Source organism: Dromaius novaehollandiae, chromosome 7 (assembly GCF_036370855.1).
Source record: "Dromaius novaehollandiae isolate bDroNov1 chromosome 7, bDroNov1.hap1, whole genome shotgun sequence".
Taxonomy (NCBI): Eukaryota; Metazoa; Chordata; class Aves; order Casuariiformes; family Dromaiidae; genus Dromaius; species Dromaius novaehollandiae.
The window spans coordinates 23,331,071-23,356,575 of record NC_088104.1 but is presented as its reverse complement, the minus strand read 5'-3'; the positions used below and the strand labels follow the sequence as shown (position 1 = coordinate 23,356,575).

Below are 25,505 nucleotides of genomic sequence, written 5' to 3'. Positions count from 1 at the left end.
ACATTTTCTAAATGTGATACTTCAAGCATAAAAACCTTCATAGCTAAAACAAGGGGATCAAGACTGATCTAAAGTGAGGCCTACCACTCACTATGCCCATCAAAAGTTAATCTCAGCAACACACTGCCCCCAACCCCTGGCACTGACTATGAAAGCTGTCTTCTAGCTGGAATCTGGACTAAACCTTTCAAGAACAGAAGAAAGTCAGGCTCTGTAAATGACATTTGGAGATGTCTGCCTTGTTTTCAAAACTGTGGGTTTTTTGAGGTCACTGATCAGTACTCACAATTTTGGTAGGTCAGACACTACCTAAATACTGGTTTTAAAGTCTACCTACTCTCTTTAGCACTTGAAAATATCTTTTTTTTCTTTTTTTCTTTTTTTTTCTTTTTTCTTTTCTTTTTTTTTTTTTAGACACCAATGTGTTCTGCTTCAATCTACTCATTTTTACTAGATTTATAATCAGCCTGCATAGGAGCTAAATGAGATCTTTCTCACCAAGTATAAAATGTTAAAATATTTTAGGGGTGAAAGATCTTAAAACCTACCTTGGAAAACAAAGTAAAGCTGCAATTGTGCAGTTTTCCTTTTCAGTTATGCTATTGTGCCTGTTCCTTTTCAATCATGAAAACACCACAATCAGTTTCCCTGAAATATTCTCAAATGCCTATGCAGCTGCCTGTCAGCAACAGTATTTTGGGATTAACCTGAGTATTCAAATTTTAATTTGCAATAGCCTAATATATGCCTGCAAAACATGCAATTGCAGATGCAAATGTTGCAGATGCAGGAATGCATCTGGCCTGCCTTTTTGACTCGATAAACCTAGGAGATAGGTGGACTCCAGTTATTGAGATGCATCTTCATAAAAACAGCACAATAGTCTTGATCTTTTCCATTACACAACTGATACTCTGAGTTCAATTTGTATTGCAATGATTCAAGACTCAGTGGTGGTGGTGGTATGTTTTCTTTAACCTTCATAGAAGATGTTCCATCTGTTATAACCGAAATATTAAACAGTCTTTATCCTATTGATCTCATTTAGCATTGCAACTGAAGAAACTCCAAATATCAATAACACCTAATAAGCAGGGCAAACTTATGAGAAATATTCTCTTAAAAGATGAACTTTTTATTATGTGCCCCTAGTAGGCTTCAGGTGCAGAAGATATGGATACACTTACTCTTGTCTAAGGATAGCATTTTGATTTTCTCTCCCCAGCGACCGTACTGAAAACAATTAGATTTTCTTGTTCCCATTTTAACCAATCCAATCCACATCCACTAGTATTTCTGATTGCTCTTAATTTACAAGTTAGGTTTTCAGATCGTAATGTAAAACAATAGTGTATGCACACAGTGAAACAAGGCATAAATAGCTGCTTCCACATTAGTACTATTTTGGAGGGAGTAATTTTGTTACGTACCTTTACTTGATCTGGATGTCTATCTGCAAAGGAAGCCAATTCTGAGCACCACTGTGATATCATGTCAAATGCTGGCACTGGCCAGTCGAGGCAAGAGGCACTAGTGAACTGATGGGATGACTGAAAACTTGGTAAGAGACCCAGGCAGCTTGCAAGAACTGTGAATTCCTCATCTTCCTTTTAGATACAAAACCAGAGAGTTTTAGATTAATACCTATGCTTAATATCTTTTATTAAAAATGATGTTAAAGCATGTTCACAGACACAGAAAAGCTTGTTTTTCCAAAGCATATCAAGTTGGATTCTCAAAATAGCAGAAAACTGGACAGAAAAACAAACAAAACAAAATTAAAAAAAATATATCCTGCTTAGCTTCCTGCTGAGTCTCCCAAACTGGCTCATAGCTATACTATAGAAGAGCCAATTTTGATGCAAGGAGGTAGGTGACCTGGACTGCAGTAGCAGCAACTTAAATCAGCTTAAAATGTCATGCAACTTGAGCATAATTTTCTGCTGATGCAATGTCTCAGAGTAAAGCCCAAATACTAATAGACATTAAGCAAACTCAGGACTGAAGTCCAGTCTGTGTGGAAATTATGTCATCTCTGCAAATGCAGAGTGAGTTTTAAAACTATGTTGACATTTTATGAGACAGGCAGACAACTAGCTATGACCTGATAAGGCAAACATCTATTTGCTGCATTTTAAGAATGCAATACCATTTTTCAGGGCAGCTGCCCTGAAAACAAATCTACAGAAGAGAAACAATGCTGCAGAGGAATGCTGTAAAATACAACTAAGGAAAGCCTTAGGAGAGAAAATATGTACCATGAAAAAAAAAAAAAAAAACACTTAAAATTTTTTTTGATCACAAGCTTTTAAATGGAAGCATTTGAGGGTGCCTCTCCCAATCTGTACCTGGCAACTGGGTAAATCCCCTCCAAAAAGATGGTGTTGAAGAAGGCTGGTGATCCTGAGGAAAGGTAAGCAGAACTGCTGCAGATAACACTCTACAGAATCAGGATTTACCTACAACAGGAAAAAAGCATTTATTACATTCTGTCCTGGGTAAGTTGTTTCCTATGTAAGAAACTCCAGTCTTAACCAAAATGTTATTTAAGTATATTATAAAACACAGTGCATCAAACATTATATATTCCAAAGGCTAGCATTTTATTAATAATCTGAAAGAACTCTTTGTTTGCTTTGCAAGCAGATGTCTTCTCTACTTAATTATTCAGATTTTTAAATATCTGACAGTTCTTTTACACATATGATTAAAAAACACAATTATAAAAAATATCTGTAAATAGCTTTTCTCAACACAGAACTGTCCATATATGATATTGGTAAGAGAAAGATCTGCACAGGCAAACTGTCCCAAAGGGTTGTGCTTTGATCTAGAAAATAGACTTGTACTGCAGTCTTTAGCAAGATCAGAGAAAAATCCATTACAACAACCAGGCTGAAAAACATAAATGAGAGACAGAAAGAGGACATGTTGGATAAATTCTCAAGAGATTTGCCAGTACCACTGTTAATTCTTCACTCTCTCCTTCTTCGTTTATCTTCCCCTTAGACAGCTCACTAACTACATGACCCAGCAATACTTCCCAAGATTTTTCTGCACCGGATGTATTCTGCAAATAAGAAAGAGAGAAATCCAAAATGCACTGGTCACAAAAGGAGAAAAGGTTTCTGTAAGAATAACAATGATGAAGTACATTTCCTTTTAATCAACACAAACTTTGACTTGTAGAGATACATGTTGTGCCAAAAAAAACCCCAAAACAAACAAAAAAACTACAGAAAGGAATGCTTTCAGCTCATAGAGTGAAATCTGAATTGTCATTTATCTTCAATTACATATGTTATAAACTGTCTTATAAAAATACATTTTATAATGTTGCATTTCTCATATTTTTTGTGTGAGTATAAAAATGCTTGAAGTTAGGAATAATCACTTTATTATTTATTGTGTTTCAATAAATGTGAATTCTAATACAACTAATTAAAAGTAATTTTCCAAACTGTACCAACCAGAATGAGTTACAAAAGACTTGCCCATCTATTGTGAAGTTAAAATGAGTCTATCAGAAAATGGAAAGCTGTGTTTGGAATGAGCAATATTTACTGCAGATGGGGAAAAAAATCTATAGTGGAAAGGATAAATAAGCACTCAGCTTTGTGCCACAGCATTTATGTTTAAAGGCAACAATTACAGAAAGCCATCAGAAAAAAAAGGCAATATTTCCATAAATATTTTTTTTTAAGTCATAAGCTATACACAGGGAAAACATTATTGGATACAGGTCTTGCACACAGCTGGGCTCCAGGCAGGAACTTTATGCAGAAGGAGGAAGAGGAGGAGAAGGAGGAGGAGGAGGAGGGACAGAAACTGGAAAGACATCTGAGCAAGGGCAAAGTCATGCCTGGGACTCTCACAAGGCCTCGCCGTGCTTGGGGTGGTTTATCACTTGGGTGGGGTGGAAGGGCCAAGAAGGAAGCAAGCGTGGGAGAGGCCAGGAAGGCATGAAGATCACACAGAGCTCAGCTAAGTGCATGCCACCCACTGCTACCTGAACCTGGACCTCTGTACACAGGTGAGCCTCACAAGACAGGCACAAGGAAGAAGCAGGATGTTTTCAAGGGACGGTGAGAGATGCTTTCAATACAGCTATTACAGCACATACGCAGCAGGGAGCAGCATCTCTTATCTATCGCCTACGTCTTTGCTCTCCCACTTGGAACGCTGCCAGCCTCCAATGGGCTTCACCCAGGAGAAAAGTCAAAATTCCCAAACTGGCAGAATTTAATCTGTTGGGTTCTTCAAACACACTAAATCACAACATCCATTCACAGTAACATACTGTTTAATGTGCTAGTATTTTCCACTCAGCCTTAACGTCCAAAGACGGGCGTGCTAGTGAAAATTCCACTAAAATGAACTGTCTTTAAAATCAAAAGAAATGGCTACTTCATAAGTCCATTATCTGAGCTATTATCATAATTTGCAAGCCTAAAGGACCTGCAAGCCTAAATCGCCTTATATGTTGTAAATGCTTTTACGCTTCTATAGGAAAACATCTTGGTATTAATATATAGCAAGCCTACCTACCACATGCTCTAAGTCTATTTTCATACAATAAAATATCTCACTGTAGGCAACAGTTTAAACATTGTAAATATATGTTCAGATAAATCCCAACCTATGCTATTAAGAAAAAGGCAGTCTTTGTTTATGACATGGACTATGAAGGAATATAAGCTGGTAACACATTTATTTATTCATATGCTTTCTACCACAAACTTAAAACTGCAAAATTATCCATCACTTGTGACTCCCTTAAGTAAACACAAAAATGGAAAAAAAAAATCCTCACCAACAATAATCTCAAGCGCATGGTCTTGAAATTTTAATAATATGACAATATACTGAAAGAAGGGGAGAGGGAAGTAACAAAATGCAGCATCCATTCTACTGCCCCGTGATTTCAAATACTTAAGGTAAGTCCAGTAAACAAAATAATAATAATAAAAAAATCTTGTGCAGTAGCAGTTGGGCCAGCAGATAATTTGTCCTTAATACCTTGGCATAGAAACAGACCAGCGTGACAAATCTGCTTACATGTGAAAAGCAGGTCATGTTTCTCAGCATGCGTTTCATATTGCAGCCAACATAAGGTAATGCCCGGCTGTTGTCTAACAGGGTATTCCTGGTCCCATTTCCTCTCCTGGCCCCAACACTTCCATCCTTTCCCGTCTTGCCCTGGCACTAATCTGACCTTCTGGGGAATCGGCCCATGGAGCAGAAAACTACCTGAAGGATATGAAATGAGTGGCAATGTCAGTGCAGGAAAGCAGGTGGGAACATGTGCCCTGGCTCAGGGAACTGTCTCTTTCGGTAGGAACTGGCATTCAATCAGCCAAGCTGACATAGCAAAATGCGCCTTCACTTTACTTGTAAATGCTATCAAAAGGAAAGGAAACGATAGGGGAACGCTCACCCACCTAGTCTACAAATTTCCTAAATTCCTTCTCTGCCTCTTCATCATGAAAGTGCTCTAGACTACAGTTTGAGAGAAATGTGTACACCTAGCCATGAAGAGCATGAACAAATAAGAAAAAGAGTAAGTTCTCTTCCACCAACGAGCTTGCCTGCCTTTCTGGAAGGGATGGCATCCGATCAGCCCATGGAGGGCTTCAATAAGACAGCAAGGAATATTGCATTTACTGTATACTAATGCAACTAACTCGGAGTGAAACTACAGAGACATCATCTCCATTCTGAAATTTAGCTCTGGAACTACATATTCACTGTTAAGCTTTGAAGTTTCATTCATGTATGAAAACCTGCAAAAAATTGCACATGCAGAAAAAAACCCCAGTATTTTTGTGAAGCAGAAGCATATAATTACATGCAAAGCAGAAGTACACATTACATTCCTTCTAGAAATGCATAACTATAATTTCACAAAATGTTTTAATAGATCAACCAACCTTTTTGAGAGCTCCTGATTCTTTCCATGCCATCCTATCTTCAGCACTGCATTTAACAGAAAGTGCTGCCAAGGCTTGAGTATACAACAAAGTGAACAGCACCTTTATAATGCAGGTAAAGTGTTCTGTAAAATAGACAAAGTCATTTTTTAACACTCAATATTTTTAGCAAATATACTAATTACAGAGTCTCTAGTTATAGAAACAATGCTTCTCAAATGAAAAGCAAATTCTGTACAAGAAGTATGAAAGTCCAAAACATGCAAAACAACACAAATATATTTACTGGCTTTCAAAAACAATGATATGGCAGATCTCGAGAACTGAACAAGTACAGGACAAGTATTCTTCCACTGCTCCATATGTTCATGTTAATCCTGATCAGCAGGGACTTCCTCCTGCGGATCCAGTGACATTACAAAATTTTGTTTTGTCCAAAAGTTACATCAATTTAAGCTGATTACTGATAGCTACAACTGATTGAGCGCTGTAGATGAAGGCAAATGCACATCCCACCATGTCTTCTGGTCATGATTAAACCATCTGGGTTAAGCTAGGTTCATACAAATACTGGAAAAATTGTTGAGCTCCCAAAGAAATCATAGCAAGAAAGACATACAGCATATTTCAGTTTCTATTCCTCCACTTCCAGATGTGGATCCAGTCATACAAGAATTGCTGCAAATCATTCTTTAATGAGTACCTCATTACTGAACCCCACTTGATACAGACCTAGGGTAAAAGTTAGAATGTCACTTTAGAACACACACTCTTTTAGAAGATCTGTTTGTTTGTTTAGCATTTTCCGTAATATTTAAAGGATTGTTATTTCCTGCATAGAGGTTGCAGGAGAAAGGCTCTGACATCTCTTGGAGGAAGCTAGCAACAGAGGCAAAATAAGACTTCCTAAAATTGGAAAAAAGGTGAATGTGATGGTTCTTTGAAATTGAGATATGGTAACAGTCTTTTTTTGTCCTTTCACATTAGAGGGTATTTTCCTTCCCAAATAATCTGTGTTTTTAAAATCTATGTAGATCAAAGAAGTTCCATCATCACCTCTACCATTCCTTAAGCACAATTCTAACTATAACACATACCTAAAACAATGTACAGAAAAATAAGGCTTTTAAAAGGTCTGCTCAGATTTTGAAGGCAAACAAAAATTTTATTTACATAAACACCTCATAAAAATTGGGTAAAACTCCTCCTTTCTTTCCAGAGGATTTGAATGAGCTTTGTACATGAAAATGAAGAGTAGGTAAGACAAACAAAACTCCTCGCTTCTTCTTTCTTATACTCAATATCAAAGACCACCACCGGGCTCTAAACCAACACAGCCAATGCCTGACTACATAAATTAAATTTGTGAGCTAACAATTGCTTTTTACTTAACAAATGTTTACAAATCAATGCAGACAGAAACACTTTGATTTTGACACTTTTTACTGTCACTGCATACATCTAATAAGCACAATTTACATCTAAATGATCACTTGTAACTATGTAATTAAAAATGCATGTTTCTGTATTACCTTCATAAGTAGCTTCTGTTAAACACGACAAAGGACACTGCTATACTTCACCCACCCCAGATTACAGCAGGTAGCATAATGACAATTTTCCTCACCACATTTCTCTAGAAGGAAAATCTGGCCCCACCAGATCTCTAGGCCCTACTTTCTTTCTCTGCTAGAACCTCTAGTTCCTTAGCAACTCTTCTCCCGAGGTATAACAGGCAACCAGCTTTCTGTAAATCTCCCAGGGACTGGGATCCGCAGATTAAACTAGAGCCACCCACAGAGTTGTACAAATTGCCTCTTCAGCCTGAGCTACAATCTACAATCCTAGCTAGAAATGAACTCAAGTACTGAGCTCTGTCTCCATCAGTAGCAGGAACAAGCACTAAAGATCAATTTTACACTGTGAAAGCAAGAATGAAAAACAATCTACTCCATAATTTTTCTGCAAACATAAGTGAGTCAGATAAAAGTTAGAAACCACAACTTCAAATGTAACAGTCCCCTACTTTCAGGGGACAAGCTTCATGCAGAAGGCAGCCGTAGCTGCGGCAGAATTCTATAGGCACTTGCAACTGCTCCCCCTTTAAAGAAAAAAATGTATGGAGTCAAAGAGAACACAGACGAGAGATGGCATATATATATACGACAAGTGTCACTTGTTTTCCCAACCTCTCACCTAACCACTATTTCTTTTGGATAGTGTCTATTTTATATGAGCCCTGAGCTCACGTGGGGCTCCAAGAACTTTGGTGAAGCAAACTGTCAACACAAAAATTGGCAAAGTTACCAATATGGATCAGCTGTAATAGCCTTGCACCTTTGGCTTTACTTTTTCAGATACTGTAATTGTTCAAATTTAAAGCTTATATTGTTGTACTGGACAACAGTGCGTAATTATGAGAGGATGAGGAAAGATTCCTCATCTAACAATAGGAAGTGTGTAGAAGCAGCTCTTAGTGGAGATTAAGATATTTTTCTCTAAAGAGATATTACAAAGATTAAGGTTATATTGAAAGTATTTATATCAGCAGCAACAGACTGCATTTAAAAAAAATCAAATTTGCTTCTTAGAATTTATAACTGCTTTGATTTTTTTTTTTTTTTTTTTTTTTTGCACTTAAGCAGCAAAATTAGACCAGTGGTCAACATTCACCAATTTTCCATAGTCTGTTTCACCTTCTAATTCTCATTTTATTATGCTGAGATTATTATACATCGCTCAACACTGTGCATCTTAGTACACTCTAAAATCATTACATTTTAAGAAATTTGATTTTTATTAAATATAATTCCTCGTCCCTATCCCCACATTATTATTACTTGTTAAATTCAGCAGAAATTTTGTCTAGTGTATAATATGTTTTTAAAAATTAATTGTTACATTTACTTACATGTACACAATCCACAAATGACACTGAATTACATATTGTTTTTGGAGAATACAGAATTGGCCAAAAATGCGCCCTCGCACAACTAACAGAGGAGACGTCATCTACATGGGCCACCCCTAAGAAGCTTGACTTCCACACAAACAAACTTCATCTGTTTTTGTAGGAAAATATCAAAGGAGCAGCTCAGAGGCAGCATTTTGCGTAATGAGAGCCTAGGCTTTGAAAACAAGCATCTCACAATATCAAAACATCCCATGAGAGACCAACTAAAAACAACTAGTCAGAGGACTCAAGTATTATTTGGTTATTATGTGGTATCTCTAATTTGTAAAATGCAAAATAACTGACAATTTCAGGTATTCAGACTGTTAAAGCAGTTATGTTCTTGCCTACTGCAAAGAGCTATTTTATTTGCCTTTCTCCAATGAGCGCGGGGGCTGAGTGGTGTCCTCCTAACGCCCCCCCGGTGGAGGTGGTGCGTTTCATAGTAGGACGCCTTTCTAATAACTCGGGAGGTTATTAGCACAGTTGTATGCTGTGGAGTAAACTACTTCGATGTTTTAAGGGATGTCGGTCCCTTCTGTTGCAGACGATATACTGCACGACATTCTGCACTAGATGCACTCTCATTTGGACTTAAGTGTTTGTACCCAAATAGACAAATCTGATATTATTCTGACAGTCTAAAAGTTGTATTAATATGACCAGGTCATTATAGTCAAGACAGAGGTGAAGACAGCATTTTTGTACTTATTTTTGAACAATATCAAGAAATGCTTTTATGGTCTTTTTTTTTTTTTTTTTTTTTTTTTTAAAAAAAACCAATTTACTCAACAACATCCCATTATATGCATTAATTAAACCCCCTTAAAATAAAGTTTATATAGAAAATGCTGCTAGAGCCCTATTTTAACATGAGTGCAAGAAATGCTAGGGAGAATAAGTGTATTACAAACAACATATCTTTTAATTTAAATACCAAATGAGATGGTATACACTGGCAGGCAACAACTGCAGGAAAGAATTCATAAAGCAAATATGCAAAATGACAGACCCTTTTCAGTGGATTGCAAAGGACATCTTTGTATAAGTAACCCTTAAAAATATTTCTCTTGATCTAAAACTCAGCTACTTGAAAACAAACTTTGAAACAAAGGGAGTCAGCACTGAACTTCAGCTAATCCATGCAAGGTATACTGAAGTCCCAGCATACAGATAAATATTAAAGCTTCTACACTGAAATTGGATATATTCAAGCTGATTTCATTCATTCTATATTTAGTCAAGATCCTTATCCAATCATGAAAGAAAAATGCTAGTATTTGCCTCAGCGCTGCTTGCTACATTTTTGTTGCATGTCATTGAAACATTATTAAAAAAAAAAAAATTGCATCAGAACATCCAGGTCAGATTCTTGGGCATCTGGGCCTTAACAGAGTTGCAAAAAGGGGCTGGATTTAGGTATCATACAGCAAAAAAGAAAAATTTCCCCACAGTATACAGAGACTGAGCTAAACCCTCAAGAATGGCTTTTGAGCTGGAGCAAGGCTGTTGCTGGCAAAGCGAGAGCAGCACAGCGGTGCCAGCTGGGGCAGTGCGGGCTGCTGCGCGGGCGCCCCTGCGAAGCCCCGCTGCTGGCTGGACTGAGCAGCGCTCCTCGCACGCGCGCTGTGGCCTGTCGCTGCTGCCCAGCTGACTATCAGCCCTACGCACCTACCAGACACAGGCTCACCCCACTTCATCCAGACCCCAGTTTCTAAAATACTTTGCAACAGCATGCTATTTTTTATGCTCAAAGCACAGGAGCACCTGGAATCACTGAGGCTCTGAGGACTCTCTGCTTCTGCAAATCTGACCATAGGGGTCCCAAGTCAGGCACTGAGAAAATTAAACGCTTGCAATGAACGGCAACAGTAAAGAACAGCCGATTTGAATCAAATGACTTGTTCTGTCAAAAAGTGCTGCAGAAGAGGGAAGGAGGAGGAAGAAACCACTTCACAATGACGAAGTTTCGTTAACAACATAGCCAGCGTCTCTGTCTCTCCACCATCTTGCTTCATACACAACACTATTTCTTACTTCTGTAACAAAGGAGATAGAGGTCCTGCAAACAAAGTCCTCCTTTAGTACACAGTCCCAGTTCACATCACCATGAACTGGTGATGTCCATCCTGTGCATCACAACTGACAAAGATTTAAACCAGAGACACCTATGTAGCTCATATTTAATCTTCTGCAAATTCAAAATGCCTAGCATGTGAAGCCTACAAAAGCTCTGCCCGTGTTCTCTTATCAATCAAACATTTTAAAAATTCACAAATTGATTTAGTATCTTGAAAACGGTGATTATTTTGCAGGTCACATTACATGAGATACACACTATCCTCTTCATTCCCTTCTTTTATAAATTGATGTGACTAGTGCTTGCAAATGCTCTGACCTCCACCACAAAGTTTTTCCCATAATAAAAGATTTAATTTGCAGTGTTCTTTCTTTGCGATGGGTTCGGATCAATTTTCTTCTCTGAATGAAGAGGCTGAACAGTCTAATGGCACTTATATTGCCTTAATCGATGTCAGATTGAAAAGATAACAACACCTATCAACAGTTAATAGGGGAGTTAAGGCAATTGTCAGTGCTGTATCTGAAGGACAAGAGAGGAATTTTGGGTCCTCCTTACAGAGGGCTCATGTCTTTTAAGAAGAAACATCGTGTAAACAGGATTTTGAGTACAAACAAAAAGGAGATTTAATACTTGAACAGTTCTAGTTTGCTGTAATTATACAAATATGGCACCTCCAAATATGTCAGTGTACCCAATAAATGACCCTGCCATTTAGACCAGTACCATTAAAGGATGGCGTCCATCCTAAAATAGCAAGGAAAACAGATTTTCTCTTCAGTATTACAGTTTTAATACCACTACTAGGGGATTCTGCACCATACTGTGACACCACTTCTTCTGCAAAGTAATCAAGTCAAATGTTAAAGAAATGTACTGGAAATCGTCTGTCAGAGCATGCAGGCATCAGTCCTCGTGTCTGAATACCAGCATACAGCCAGTCCGCAACTGCAATCGCTCCAAAGCAACAGAGAGAGGGCAGACTGCAGCAGGGTCTAATGTGGATTTTGTTCACCCCTATCACTGAGCTGCCACGTGACCCTGGACAAGCCATGTTACCATTTTATGCCTCCGCTCCGCACCAAGAGTTAATGCTGGTGACATTCAAGTTTGTCACCTACATAGCCAAGACAAGCTTCTAAACAAACTTGTTCTTACCTACTTTTCTGAACTGCATTCTACATTTCAGGACAGAGAATTATGAAAAACTTTCTTTTTATTCTTCCTAACCCATTTGATGAAGCAAAAATTAGAAAGATAAATGGCAATTTATTTCCAATTTAATGCTTCATAGATTGAAGTGGTTATAGTCATCTTTTTCCTGCGACTTGCCTTTTCCCTTTCAGCTGCAACATATGCTAAATGAAAGTAAAAGAATTAAGACTTTTACCAACTAAAAGAAAAACATGCAGCTGATGTGCAGTATTTTATAGAATTCTCTACAGGTTTACTATTAATTGAATGTTGTTTTTCCTAGTAAAAAGGTATACTTTCATAAGGAGTATTCTTTGATGCTTAAGTATGAACTACAAAAAGACTATTGTTTGCACTTTAGCTTCACCACTCCCTTTCCTGTATTTCAGATGAAGCTAGTCTCATTAAACTATCCCCTTACTAAGACCACCTGAGAAAAGTTAAATTATTATAACATTGCAGTAAAAATGTATAGTTTTTTTCCTACTCCAAAAATATTTGGAGTACTATTTGGACTATTATTGAGTACTACTACTATGGAGTACTATTTGGACTACTATTCTCTCAATAGTTTCATATTTTAATAATTTACTGGGCATATTTAATACATAGACATGCACATGGAATCAAAAAAACTAACCCACAAAGTAAACAGATACATACAAACTGACTTGAACTGTATCAGAGAATTCAGTAGTTAGGACTGAACACCTCTTCAGTGGAAACAAAGTTTCTGCTACACTTACTACAGGTTAGGCATATGCACCAAGAGCAGAAACCCCTATTTATCTACCCCAAAATTAACAAAACTCAGTAGATATCAAAATTGCCACATAGACCCCACTACAGATACTCTGTTCCTTGTCAGTGAAATCGTAAGGATTGTTTGCTTTCCCCCCTCCCCCTTTTTTTAATAAAGGTATAGCTATAGATAATCAAACCAGAGATCAGAGGGTCTGAACTACCATCTTCTGGAACATACACTGCCTAGTAGCAAGATAGGCCATGTTCAGCTGCTCTTTTCATATATATATATATATATATAAAAACTGTTTTAAAATAATTTTGATGTTAGTAATGAAAAATATGATTCATAAATGTCTGTTAAATATTTATTCCAAATTATACTATATGCTGTCTCTCTTGCAGCTGCTGCATTAGAACAGATATTGTCTTTATACATTTCCTATTATACAAGACTGCTGCAATTTAAACTCTTAAATTCAAACTAAATTACAATCTTTCACCCTTTGGCACCAAGTTGAACTTGAAGTATTGAGCTGCCCCTCTGAGCTAAGAGATGAAGGTCAAACAAAGGACACTTTTCCTTTCAGTAAAAGAACATAATAGTTTTTGCTCAGCTCTTGTATCTTCACTGAATAGGCTGACTGATGAGGTGAGAAGGCAGAGGACACAGATAAGGCTGTCAAACCACAACAAAAATTTCTGTTCAGTGCCACCTTCTGTAGATAAGGCAGAAACATTACTTGAGACTACACAACAGACAAGCTAGGATTTGTTTTTCTGGAAACCACCATAAATGCATGTTCATATGAATAATCATCTAAGTATACATATTTTTGTAACATACCCTTGTGCAGTGGTTGAGGCATGGTTAAAATCTGGATAAGCAAAAGGGATGAGACATCTCTGTAAAGTACAGGAACTTCTGGCAGTTCTTCACTTATCAGCCTGGAAAAGAAAGCCCAGAGAAAATCACTTTTGACACCAAAACCCATTTTCCATGTTCATATTTTATTTTGCATCGTATTTTAAATGGCATTACATTTGATATCAGGCTTCTATAAGTCAAATACTTCACAAATCTCTAACAAGTCTTGATTTTATAATCACTTAATGTTACTAATGGATTGTAATAACTCATGAAGAAGTCACCATTTGGGTATCTGATTCTACTTACGATAATTTAAAACTTTCCAGGCTGCCTGAACTATTTATTTCTATATACAGACTCAATTAACATTCAGTATTGTGTTCAAAAATAACAAAACATACTACCTAGTAACACAGTAATTTAATTGGCTTCTCCAAGTGTAGCATTTCACAAGTATACCATGCTATTACAACAATGAATCCTCTAATTACATTAATATTACTGGGATTATTCCTACTGGAAAACACTGAGACCTTCAGAAGGATATTTACATCCTTCATGTAAGGGAATGAAGACATGAACAGTTGCCATAGGTGGGAATATGTAATCTTGCATAATTTGTTTAGAAAAGAAAAAAAAGCTAGAAGGGCAGAGAACAAGCACAAAGAGATGCTGCAAACTTTTAAATGATTCAGATTTATTCTATGACATAACATTACCTCACAGCTGTATACCTAAAAGAAGAATATGTTAGCAGAAAGGAGGTAGCATTTTTCTAGCTTGGTGTAACACTTCAAATACCAACAATATCCTGTAGGACACACTTCACAAGTTCCAACAGCTGAGCCAAAATCGCAAAAATCAAAATCACAAGAAGAGTTGCCCTCTCGTTAACCGATGCGGAAGTGGGAAGGATATCTCAAGTGCAAGCAGCTGGTGCAATGCCATATGCATCCTCAACTATCACCTTTTCCCTTCTGCGACACGCACAGAAGAAAGCGCTGGTTTGATTCTTATTCCCATTCCCCACACTATGAGAATGGGGTAAAAAGACATCACTCTGAATCTGACATTCAGAAACTGAGACCATCTTAGATCTCTCTCTCCTGCCATCACAGTACAGGAGCTAGTTGGTTGGCTGTTAAATGCTATGGGAGTAACAGGGAAGGAGTGCTTTTGTTTGTTTGCTTTGACATATTTATCTCTATTACTACTATTGCAGAAGCCATATTGTGATGCCCTATCATAACTGATCCCATAACTGCATCTCTCATGAGAAGCTGTCGAAGACTCTGTTTTCCATAATAGTAACAAACAGATGCAAATGCTGCAAAATCTATCAACCACTTCTGAGTTCCTTCCAACTGTCATGTGCTTGAAATGCTCTCTTTCCTCCTGGAAGGGAATTTTCTCCTGAAAATTCCTCCTATTAGTCCTTATCCTTTTTCATTTTTTTCCTCTTTTGTCATTCTTCTCACTTGTCAGAAACCATGTAGAAAATAGTGTTCCCTCTCTTGGCGGGAGCTTCACTTGCTTAGGACAGCTAACCGTCTCCAGCATGTTTCACCTCACTGGGCCCTACTCTATAAGAAACATCTGAGAAATCAAAATACATCCACCTGCTACAATTTCAAGGTTAGTTTCTTGCTTTTTTCCAGCAATCCTAACTGTCCTGCAAGTAAACCATAACTGATGAGGATGCTAGATAGCTGTATTAAAAAAAATCCATATCAATATCAACCCCCAAAAGAACAGTTTCACCCTCCTCCTTTTGGTTGCACTGCAAGACCCTAGAGATGCCCAATGAGGTTTTTTTTCTTTTTTTTCTTTCTTTCTTTTTTTTTTTTTCAAGCCCTGGAGCAATTGCCCAAGTCTCTGTACAAGCAGAATGAGATCCAGGAAAGCAACAGAAGGACAAGAAATTTCAGCACTCTTCTGCCTCACTTCTACCCTTCCAGAGCAGGACCTTCAAACTCCTGCTGGATCCAATTACTGTCTCTCTTCCACAAGCACCCTCTTCCTCTGCTCCACCTCGGCTGGCACTGGCTATTTCATCACCTTAGCTGATGCCTGTGTGAGAAGACACCAGCTCTCCTTGGTGTCATCTATCACACTCAGCAGGCAAACTGAGCTCCTGTACACTGCGTAATGAGAAGCGGTAATCCACGGGTGGTGCACCGTGGGTGCCTCTAGAGGATCCTTAGTGCCTTCTAATAGCTTTGGGAATCCAATCTTCTGGGGCACATAAACAAGATGCTGCTTTTGGAGGGAGACTCCTAAATAGTGATTTCATGAAAACTCAGATGCATCTCTACAAAAAGGCATTGCTAGGAGTCATTTGCAATAGAAACATTTAACATGTAGAAGTAGTAGTTTAAGAAGAGACCAAAAGTGTTCTCTCAAGCGCGTTACCCATTCGTACATTTACCTGTTCTCCTTCCCCTCTCTTCCAGCTCAGTAAGGCACATCACAGTCACATTCTGAAGCAATCATTTTATAAAATGACTAAGATTTTCGGTCATTCTCTGCAATACTCTCAGTTGTGAAAATGACCACAAGTGGATTGACTGGTCTTATAAATAAAAGTCACACACACACAAAAAAGTCTAATTGGTCCTTTTGAGTTAACAAACCTTAAATAGCTACAGAAGAAATGCTTTCCATAATGCCTACTGCTATCATGGGTCACATCATAAAATGACTATTCTAAAGCACTGTAACATACATACATACACACACACAAACACACACAGATATATATGCACCTCTTAAAAACAAACAAGCAAACCAGCAAGTATTCTAAAAATCAGTATATTAAATTCTAAAAATGACAAGGGGGGCTAAAAATTTCTAACATGCTCCCAAGACTCATTTTCAAAATGATACAGGCACCAAGTTTCTCTAATTCTACTTTTACTTATGGTTAGTTTTATTTCATGATTACAACACAGATTTTTTTAAATGCCATCAAATAACCCTCATAATGTAACGACTTTAAAACCATGGACAAACCTCTCAAATTACTTCTCAACTTAATTTTTTTTAATCCATATACAAATTAGGGGAAAAAATTAACTTGTAAGAAGGTTAGGATAAAAATGTATATTAACTCCTCTTGGTCACATTTACTTGAACAGCTTTCTTACAGGGGTATCAACACTAATTAATATCCTTTAACAGCGATTTAACAATTAGGTCAAATACCAATTCTGACAAAATTAGCAAGTGTTCTTACATACACAATGATTGACTGGCGACATCACAAATAAATGTGCTCATTTTTCAAACGCAGGAAAAGGTGAACTATTTGTCTAATTTTTTCATTACATATGAATTGAAGAAGTAAAGCTATATTAAATGTCAAGGTTTTAGACAAGCTGATTCAGTTTATATCAAACACTGTAGCACATCAAGCACTTAACTCCTCTGTCATTTGCCAAGAGCCTAAGCAACTTCTTCATTATGACACTGAAACTGAATTTATAAAGAGTGTTTAGGGTATGGAAATTACCCATCCTGTAATCCCCAATGCGTATGTGAAAGCTCGATAAATCTGACTTTACAAAATATTTTATTCACTGCTTATGTGACACAAAGAAAGCTAGTACAATTTCAGATGGGACTGAAATAATATAAAAGGAATCAAATGTATTTTATTTGTGTACCCATTAAAAAAATGGGTAGAGCATATACAATGCAATATAAACACATGCCATAAATAAAAATGCATTGCTTGATTTTCTCTATGGAACTGACCTCTCCTCCACTCCAAGGTAAGTGGGCTGCACCACTTTCTGTGCCAATACCAGAGCTGTCGATCAGCTGACATGACAGCTGAGCAACTCTGCCTCTGTGTTCAGCATCCTCCTCCTGAGCGCTTACCTGGGAATTACTTCTTTGGGAAAGGATGCAGACAAATGGCAAGTTCTGTTTTGCTTTGAAACGAGAGGCATCTACTTTTGGCCTGTCTCTACATATATTCTCTCCTTCCCCTCTTCTCTCAGCTAGAGGCTTAAAAATTTTGTCTCATGCTAACTCCAACCACTTATAAAGTTATAAATTCAATAAATAAAGTGGAAGTTTTGAACATCAGACCTCTAACAACTGTCAGAAAGAGAAAATCTGAGACAAAGGCTATATACAAAGGCTTACTTGACTAGGGCAAATTTACATTTTCTCTAGGATTTGTAGGATGAGAAATACAGTCCATGAATCCCAGCCTGCAGAAAGCTCAGCGGTAATACACGATTACTGCTGTTCATCATTAGAAAGTAGAGTCGTACTAGCTATTCTGGCTACACTCTAGGATATAACCAAATTTCATATCTGCTCTTCACTGAGTCACAGAAGATTTGGAGGTCAGTTCTCCTTGGGTAACCCGGGGATTTCAGACAGTACAAACATTAGGCATCTCCCATTCTCCCCTCCACAACCACAACCCCAGCTCTCCCTTGTTACCAACCATACTAAAAATAACCTATTTTAAAAGCTGGGTTAGTTCATTATCCTTGTTCACCACGCAGCCTGCTCACTGCTGTATCAGCACAGCTGGAGGAGACGGTGAGATACAGTATATGGGAAGAAATAAAAGGCCAGGGGCAGGCCTGAAGCTGCTGTTGCTGTCAAAACCTCTGCATCATGAAAAACATCCCAAGATACTGGTGGTTCATTTGGGACTTTTGTGACTATTGAATAGGTCACGTAAGTCCTGCTGCAGACAGGATCACAAACAGCATGTACAAATATATATGTATATATACACACACACACCACCTTCTGTACAAGCCTTAACTACACTGCCATTGTCCCATCATCCTACCCTCTGTCTGTCTTGGACTATCTTTGTAAAAATAGTTTTACTTTTCCGGTTTCATATCAGTTTTTGTGATGGTGACATGACTTAAGACTTTTCCATGCGCATTTGCTCATTCCCAACCCTGTGCTGCAGTTTGTAGCCTGTGTAACACTATAAACAATCACTGAAGTGATCTAGCTTAGGAACAAAACACTTCAGTAAAAATAACCCAGAACATTTCAGCATTTCAGTCTACGATGCAGTTCTGCCCTCCCACCCCTCTCGGGAAGGGCTTCTGCTTCAAAGATCCTTAATGCTTTACCTAATCATTCTTTGTCATCACATTTTGTCTGTCAACACAGAATCCCCCAAAATTCAGCCTTCATAGAGATTTAAATTAACAAAACCTACATCCTTTTATTTCAGGTTTGCTCTTCCTGAAACTCTAGTTATTTGAACTAGTCCATTACATTCACATCTGGGTCTAGCAATTATTGCCTCCAGCTGCTCCTTCTCTGCCCCCTGCCAGAAGTGATTATTCCCCACTTACACCACAATAATTGTTTATTTGATCACCATTGAAACCAGATCTGTCCCTAGCAGAACAATTCGTTTAACCACAGCCTGTGTAACCAAGTGTATACTAAATTTGACTAAAAGAACTGCATACAAGAAAGAATCCACAATACTCTAGTGTAAAACACCCCGTACTAATTCCACTTATTCTCAAGAGTTTCACAGTCCATCAGATTTAGCTTTACCTTTTTCTCCTCTTCCTTCAAATAATTCACATTATTTAAGTCTTTTTTGATAGGGTATCTTCTTGCTCAAAATTTCCTTATTTCTACTTTACCTGGGAGTCATTGCATGACTCCTATCTTCAGCAGTTATTTTCAGCTACAGAATGCTCTAGGCACAGTTATGAAGGAAGATGCTGGACTTTGGGAGGTACACCAGAGTAATTCTGTGAAATAGTGATAACTAGGTTCAGGAAAATCAAGCTAGAAATTGTGAGCTCTATAACAGGGTAATTTTAATTCTAAATATTAATGTATTTAAATAAAGTGACTACAATTAAATAAGGATATAAACATAATGTGTGGTGTTCTGTAGATAGTATTCAAAGTTAAAAAAAGAAAAATAAATAATGATGCAATTATCTCTTTAGAAAACTGCTTTCAACTGAAATACTATGTAAAAATGAAAAGGAAAAAACTTCTCACCAACACGCTCAATTTTCCTTTTTTCTTTTTTTTTTCCTCCCCAGGAAGTCAAAGATCTTGGATAAAGAATACTCTTCTCCTTGATAACAGAGGTTGTATGCGAAGCTTACAAGCAACAAGTAAGTAAATTCAGAATGCTCAGTTTAAAGATATTTCGATCCTGTGACTTTGCTGATGCTGCACTGGTCTGGAGTCACAATAATATAGTGAGGTCATACAGATCATCTTCTCTCATCGACACTCATTTCTACCAGCCTTTAATGAGAGTCTCACATACTGGTCAGGATGATGATTTAGACTGCTTGGTTAGACTCAAAATGGCAGAGCGCAATCCACACCCTAAGCCTCCAGTGGTACTTCTCCACCAGCCTCTTAACCTTTTCAATTTACAGCACTGTATCACCTTCTCATTAGTCTGAGTGCTCTTTCCTGTACCTAGAAAAAATATACTATTCTGGATTTCTCAAAAGGCTCTTATGACTCTAAAAAGTGTACAATTAGATCACACCAATCATGTGAAAGCAATCTTCAAGTGACACTACTTCTTCAAATTTCTAAAATATAATTATAGGAATCCATCTTATGCCATTTGTACGCATTAAAAACGTTATGGCTCCAACTGTCTATGAATATTCCTCCTCCTCTGCAAGCTTTCTATCCAAAAATTTAGAAAATTAAAAAAAAAAACAGATGCAGAACAGTGTTAGAAGGTTAATGAATCTGGGGTCCTGCAGATTAAGGCAGGAAAAGCATTCCAAAACATGAGCAATTAGGTCCTCTTACTTCTGACGAGAAAATTCCAGCTTGATTGCATCTGACATCTCAACAGTAACAATATCTCATGGCATGACAGAAGATACCTCAGGTATAGCTTCCCAAACCATTTAGGACTTCTTATAGTGCAAAATCAACAACTACAGCTCTACCAAGAAATCCGTTGAAAACCAGTGTAGAAAACAGGACTGCTCAAACACATTCCCAACATGCAATGCCTCTTGCAAAGCCGGCTGTTAGATTCTACAGTTCCATTAGTTTCCAAGTGGTTCCAAATAGAGCCTAATCAAATCTCACTTGCAACAATCAAACCTCGATGTGACAAATGCATGGTTAATTCCATCAAGTCTGCAACAGCAAGAAAAAGTTGCTCGGCTTCGCAAGACATGCAGAAAAAGGAACTGCTTCCAAACCCAGCACGATTTTTACAAATATCCAAAATGAGAAGTGCAAGATCAGTCCTGCAACCATTTCTAACTGTAAACAACCCATCAACGTGATCTTAATTTTGCTTGGTATAACTCTCAGTCAACCACACTCCAAATTTATCTTGTTCCAGTGGCTCAGTCTAGGTCAGGGCAGAATCACTTGAAGACACAGCATCACCAGCAGTTGAAGGCTGCAGAGTTCACATCCTCTCAAAGAGGTTTGAATACATGATAAATAAGGTTTTTAGGTTACAAAATTCTTGACAATTTGTTCTGCTAACAATTTATAAAGTAATCTGTTATTCTAATCTAATTATTGCAATAATCTCATGTTGATGGCAAACAAAGACCTGGGTCCAAGAAGACAAACAGCAAAATCTCAAACTTGAAGCAAGCACAAAGATTTCACTATTTTTTCCTAACTTGCAGATTATAACCGTGGTATCATTATCCTAGATCAAAATTTGAAATCCCATGATGCTTTCATTCTTAGGCTCCTAGAAACACACTGATGAATATGCAACTGCATAGGCACTTGAAAGACAGAATCTTCAACACGATTTCAAGCTACAAAGTGGAGAGCTTAGCTGTGAAGAACATGCTCAAGGTACCAAGAAATAATAATAATAATAATAATAAAAGACGGTTTTCCTCTTACACTGTTAAGTAGAGGAAGAACTCAAAAAATAATCATCTGGTTTTAGGCAAGAGAGAAGTAGCAATACGACCCCTGTTAAGGTAGAATCTCAAAGATTAAAGGTCTTGAGAAAAGTAGGAAGATGAGTCCTTGCAAAATAGAGATACATGGCTCCATTTATTTCCTTGCTAATCCTTGTATAGGTGTACACTGTTAATGCTATAAAAGCAAACTCAGGTAAATAGCATGTTTAAAATAACAAGCACGATAAGATATTTTAGCTCAGATCGGAATTATTTCTCACATATAATTAGACCTACTTATGTCATTTCTGTAACAGCTATTCATCATTTACCAATGTTCAATAAATTATTTAAATTATTTATGAATTTAATCTTGATGTAAGTTTGGTCTAGCATCCTTTGTATTTAAGCTTGAGCTCAAAACAAGAACAGCTTATGTAAAAGATAACTGAAAATTTACTTTTGAAAATATAGAAAGGTAATTTTTAGAGGTTAAGTTTTGCAGCCCACATCACGGAGAATTTAAATTAAGGTAGAAAGTTACTCAAAATTCCTCTGTAAAGATGTTTCATTCACAAGGTAAAACTTATTTGGTAAATTAAAATACTTGCTCTGAATTTTTATCCTGCATCAGCTGGGTTAGTTTTCTCCAGGGATTGTATGCAGAGTCAATACTGTAGAGGCGCATGTGCATGGCCAACACGTGGAACAGCTGATCTGAAAGGTGGAGAAGAAAACTGTTAATTATTGTATACAACAGAGTATTTTACATTAGCTCACGGTCATTTATTTTGTAAGATTCTGCAAAGTCTTCTAGTTCCAAATAGGCTGGTACCTAACATTTTTTTTAAAAGGTTTTGAAGAGAAGTAAGTTTTCTCCAGAAGCCAGTGAATATATGCATGTACAGGAAGTACAACTTTTTTTTTCCTCTATTGAAATTTTGGAAGAGAGAAAGGCTATTTAGAAAGCTACAAACAGACCTCTGGTATTTTAATGCTGGTAAAACACCAGATCCATATATTTAATTACAGGTCCTTTTAACCATGCTGTTTCATATGTTGTTACATTGCGAAGGGTCCAGGCCAACTTTCCTTCTCTTTCTAGTCTGTACGAGAAGCCACGCTTTCTTAAGTATCTGGTCTGAAAGGAGACTGATATGCTTGTAAAATATAACTTTCGTTCCTCTCTCACACAGATGAAGTTCTGTGCTCAACATACCTAAAGCTAAACTAAAGCTGCTAGAAGTTCTGGTCTACAGCAGGACCACCTCAGCCCCTCATCCTTCAAAGATTTTTCCTTTTGCCTTCATAAGGCTATTTTGTAGGTAACTTTCGGAAGAGGAAAAAAACAGATCTTCTGACTACACCACAATGACACCAAGGCAGCAACGGTCTTCATAATGGCACAGTTTTATCTACAAAACCTGCATGCAAAGTTTGCTGATACTCATCAATCCAAAAGCATCTGTACATCCATTAAGTCAAAAAGATATAATTTGCAAAATACTTTCAGAACTTTTGACCAAAGGATGCTAAGTTTACTATTCACGCAGATTACTACAGTATCACATACTAAAATGCACTGTTTTAACTTTTCTGTGAATCATACAATCAACACAAATATAGATAACATCTAGTCTCTCTCTCTTAAGTAAGCAAAGAAGGCAGGCACAATCTTCAGAGATGCATATATGATAAGAACCTCAGACTTCACTTTTTCTGTGCTTCTTGTACACAGTTACAGTCTAGGCAGAAATATGTATTTTTATCTTCATATATTTATATCAAAATTATATTTAAAAATATTATTGCCCACGATTTTGCTCACTTTTTTCCTCCCATCATACTGTCTTGCTTTTTGCTGCCACATTTGCTTCCCCTGTTCACTTCTTCTGGGATACTCTTTCCCTTTTTCTCCACTTTTAATTTTAACATTTCCCCTTAGTATCTTGCCATATCCTCTTTTTACTCATTTTTAATTTTAACATTTCCCCTTAGTATCTTGCCATATCCTCTTTTTACTCATTTATTCTTTCAACTGATCCCTTTGCTTCATACTCTCTTAATCTCCCTCCTTTCTCTCTACAGCCCACTCGCTCAATCTACACTCTCACTTATAGGTCCTCATTTTTAAATAGAAATAGCAGCTATTAATTTATTTTCCATAAATAGACAATTACTCAGAGGTATGCAGTGGCCAAAAAAGTCGCATGATGAAGTCAGCTGACTGCCAGAGCCTGAGGGCTGTAATTAGCTCCTGGGGTTTGTAAAATAATTGAAGATGTAGATGGCATTGGAATTGATTGCTGTCACCTGCCTTCTGAATAAAAACAGTCAATGAGGACAAAATAAGCCATCTTTTCTTCTGGCAAGAGAATCTAAAACGTCGCTTTGCTGATGGACTTCAGAACCCTGAAAATATACTGATTTTCATAAAATTATATTGCTTCTTTTTTTATTTAAATGAAAGCCATGAAAGTATTCATTTCTTCCCTCTTGTTTTTCTGCTACTAAAAGAAATGTCAGTCTTTTCCAAACTGTTCCTTCCTCCAAAAAAAGGGCAACTATGCAAAAAAGCAGCTTAACATAATTAATTAACCCTCTGTTCCTTTAATAGCTGTTTTCCTGAGCTTTTATTTATTATAAAATTAAACAGGCAGGTATCAAATTCTAGCACTAGAGAATTTATTTGTAATCTCCAGCTATATAACATTTGTGGAGTCAAGACATATTCTAACATTGAATTTCAACAGAAAAATTTAGTTTAGCAATCTTGTAAGACAATCATCTTTTTTGTGTGTTATGAAGACAGCAATCTTAGTGCTCTACAGCAAAATGTGTTGATAGCACATAAATGTAAAGCTTGGAAATAGGTAATAAAATGTGGTTACATTGACCTTTTATAAAACACTTTTTATAATCTGATTTTAAAATATTAAGATATTCTCTAAGTCAATGCAGCACAGTCATGCACTTGTTTCTAGACCCTGAGTAACAAAGGAATAACATTGCCCCCTAATGGGAACACAGTAACAAAATGCTGCCTGATAGCTGTAACCTTCAAAGTTAGTAAAATTAAACTGCAATTTTTCTATTACTTTGGTATTCTCATTTTTGAGAGGATTGCTAATAATTACGGAAGAATAAGGACTAGCCAGAGGATGATGTACTGGATTACTTCTTCACGAACATTTTTGTTTTACACCTCAGTAACAGTGTGAGGACACATCAAGTGAGTTTTCACAGAGAAGTTTACGTGCTAAGTTCATATCATGGTTTACTCCACGGTAATTGCCCATATGGCATGATCTTACTTAAAAAAAAAAAAAAAAAAAAAAAAAAAAAAAAAAAGACAAACTGGAAACACGGTGTATCCCACAAGAATGCACCATTCTGAAATGTTAGCATAAAATAACAGAATCTCCTCCCCTTATATGATACACTATTTAGAAGCATTAAAATACACATCTGCCTTTCAACAAGTAGTAGCAATACATTAACATGACAATGGACCACAAACCATAACTCTGCCTAGTTATAATATATATCTGCCCCCAGATAAGGGCAGAAAGAAAAGGCAGGCCGTAACTTGCTAGGCTTTCCAAACTCCTCCACAGCTCACAGCACATCTCATGGGCAATTCCCTCAAGGATAACACCTTCATACATGAGAAAAGCAGGACGTGTAGCTTAGAGTCTCCAAAATAATAATGTTAACTAAAATTTGATAGAAGTCTATTCATTAAAAACAAACAAAAAAATCATAGTGACATCAAAATTACAGATTTACTGATTATTAATCATGACAAATGAATAGTGAAAATAATTTTAATGAGGTCCTCCAATTTCTGCTA

The 25,505-nt window shown here is 37.1% G+C and overlaps 1 protein-coding gene across 8 annotated transcripts in view; it reads right to left on the bottom strand.

Annotated features, from left to right (window-relative positions):
- The window catches only part of UBR3 (ubiquitin protein ligase E3 component n-recognin 3), a 123,228-nt gene that overhangs the window by 5,302 nt on the left and 92,421 nt on the right, over window positions 1-25,505 (bottom strand). For all 8 annotated transcript variants that reach the window (XM_064514908.1, XM_064514909.1, XM_064514910.1 and 5 more), the window contains 6 exons: window positions 22,264-22,369; window positions 13,749-13,849; window positions 5,931-6,055; window positions 2,963-3,070; window positions 2,349-2,459; window positions 1,431-1,607 (listed from right to left, as the gene is read on the bottom strand). In XM_064514908.1, the coding sequence (XP_064370978.1) occupies window positions 1,431-1,607; window positions 2,349-2,459; window positions 2,963-3,070; window positions 5,931-6,055; window positions 13,749-13,849; window positions 22,264-22,369 (728 nt within the window). The remainder of the gene's footprint in view (window positions 1-1,430; window positions 1,608-2,348; window positions 2,460-2,962; window positions 3,071-5,930; window positions 6,056-13,748; window positions 13,850-22,263; window positions 22,370-25,505) is intronic.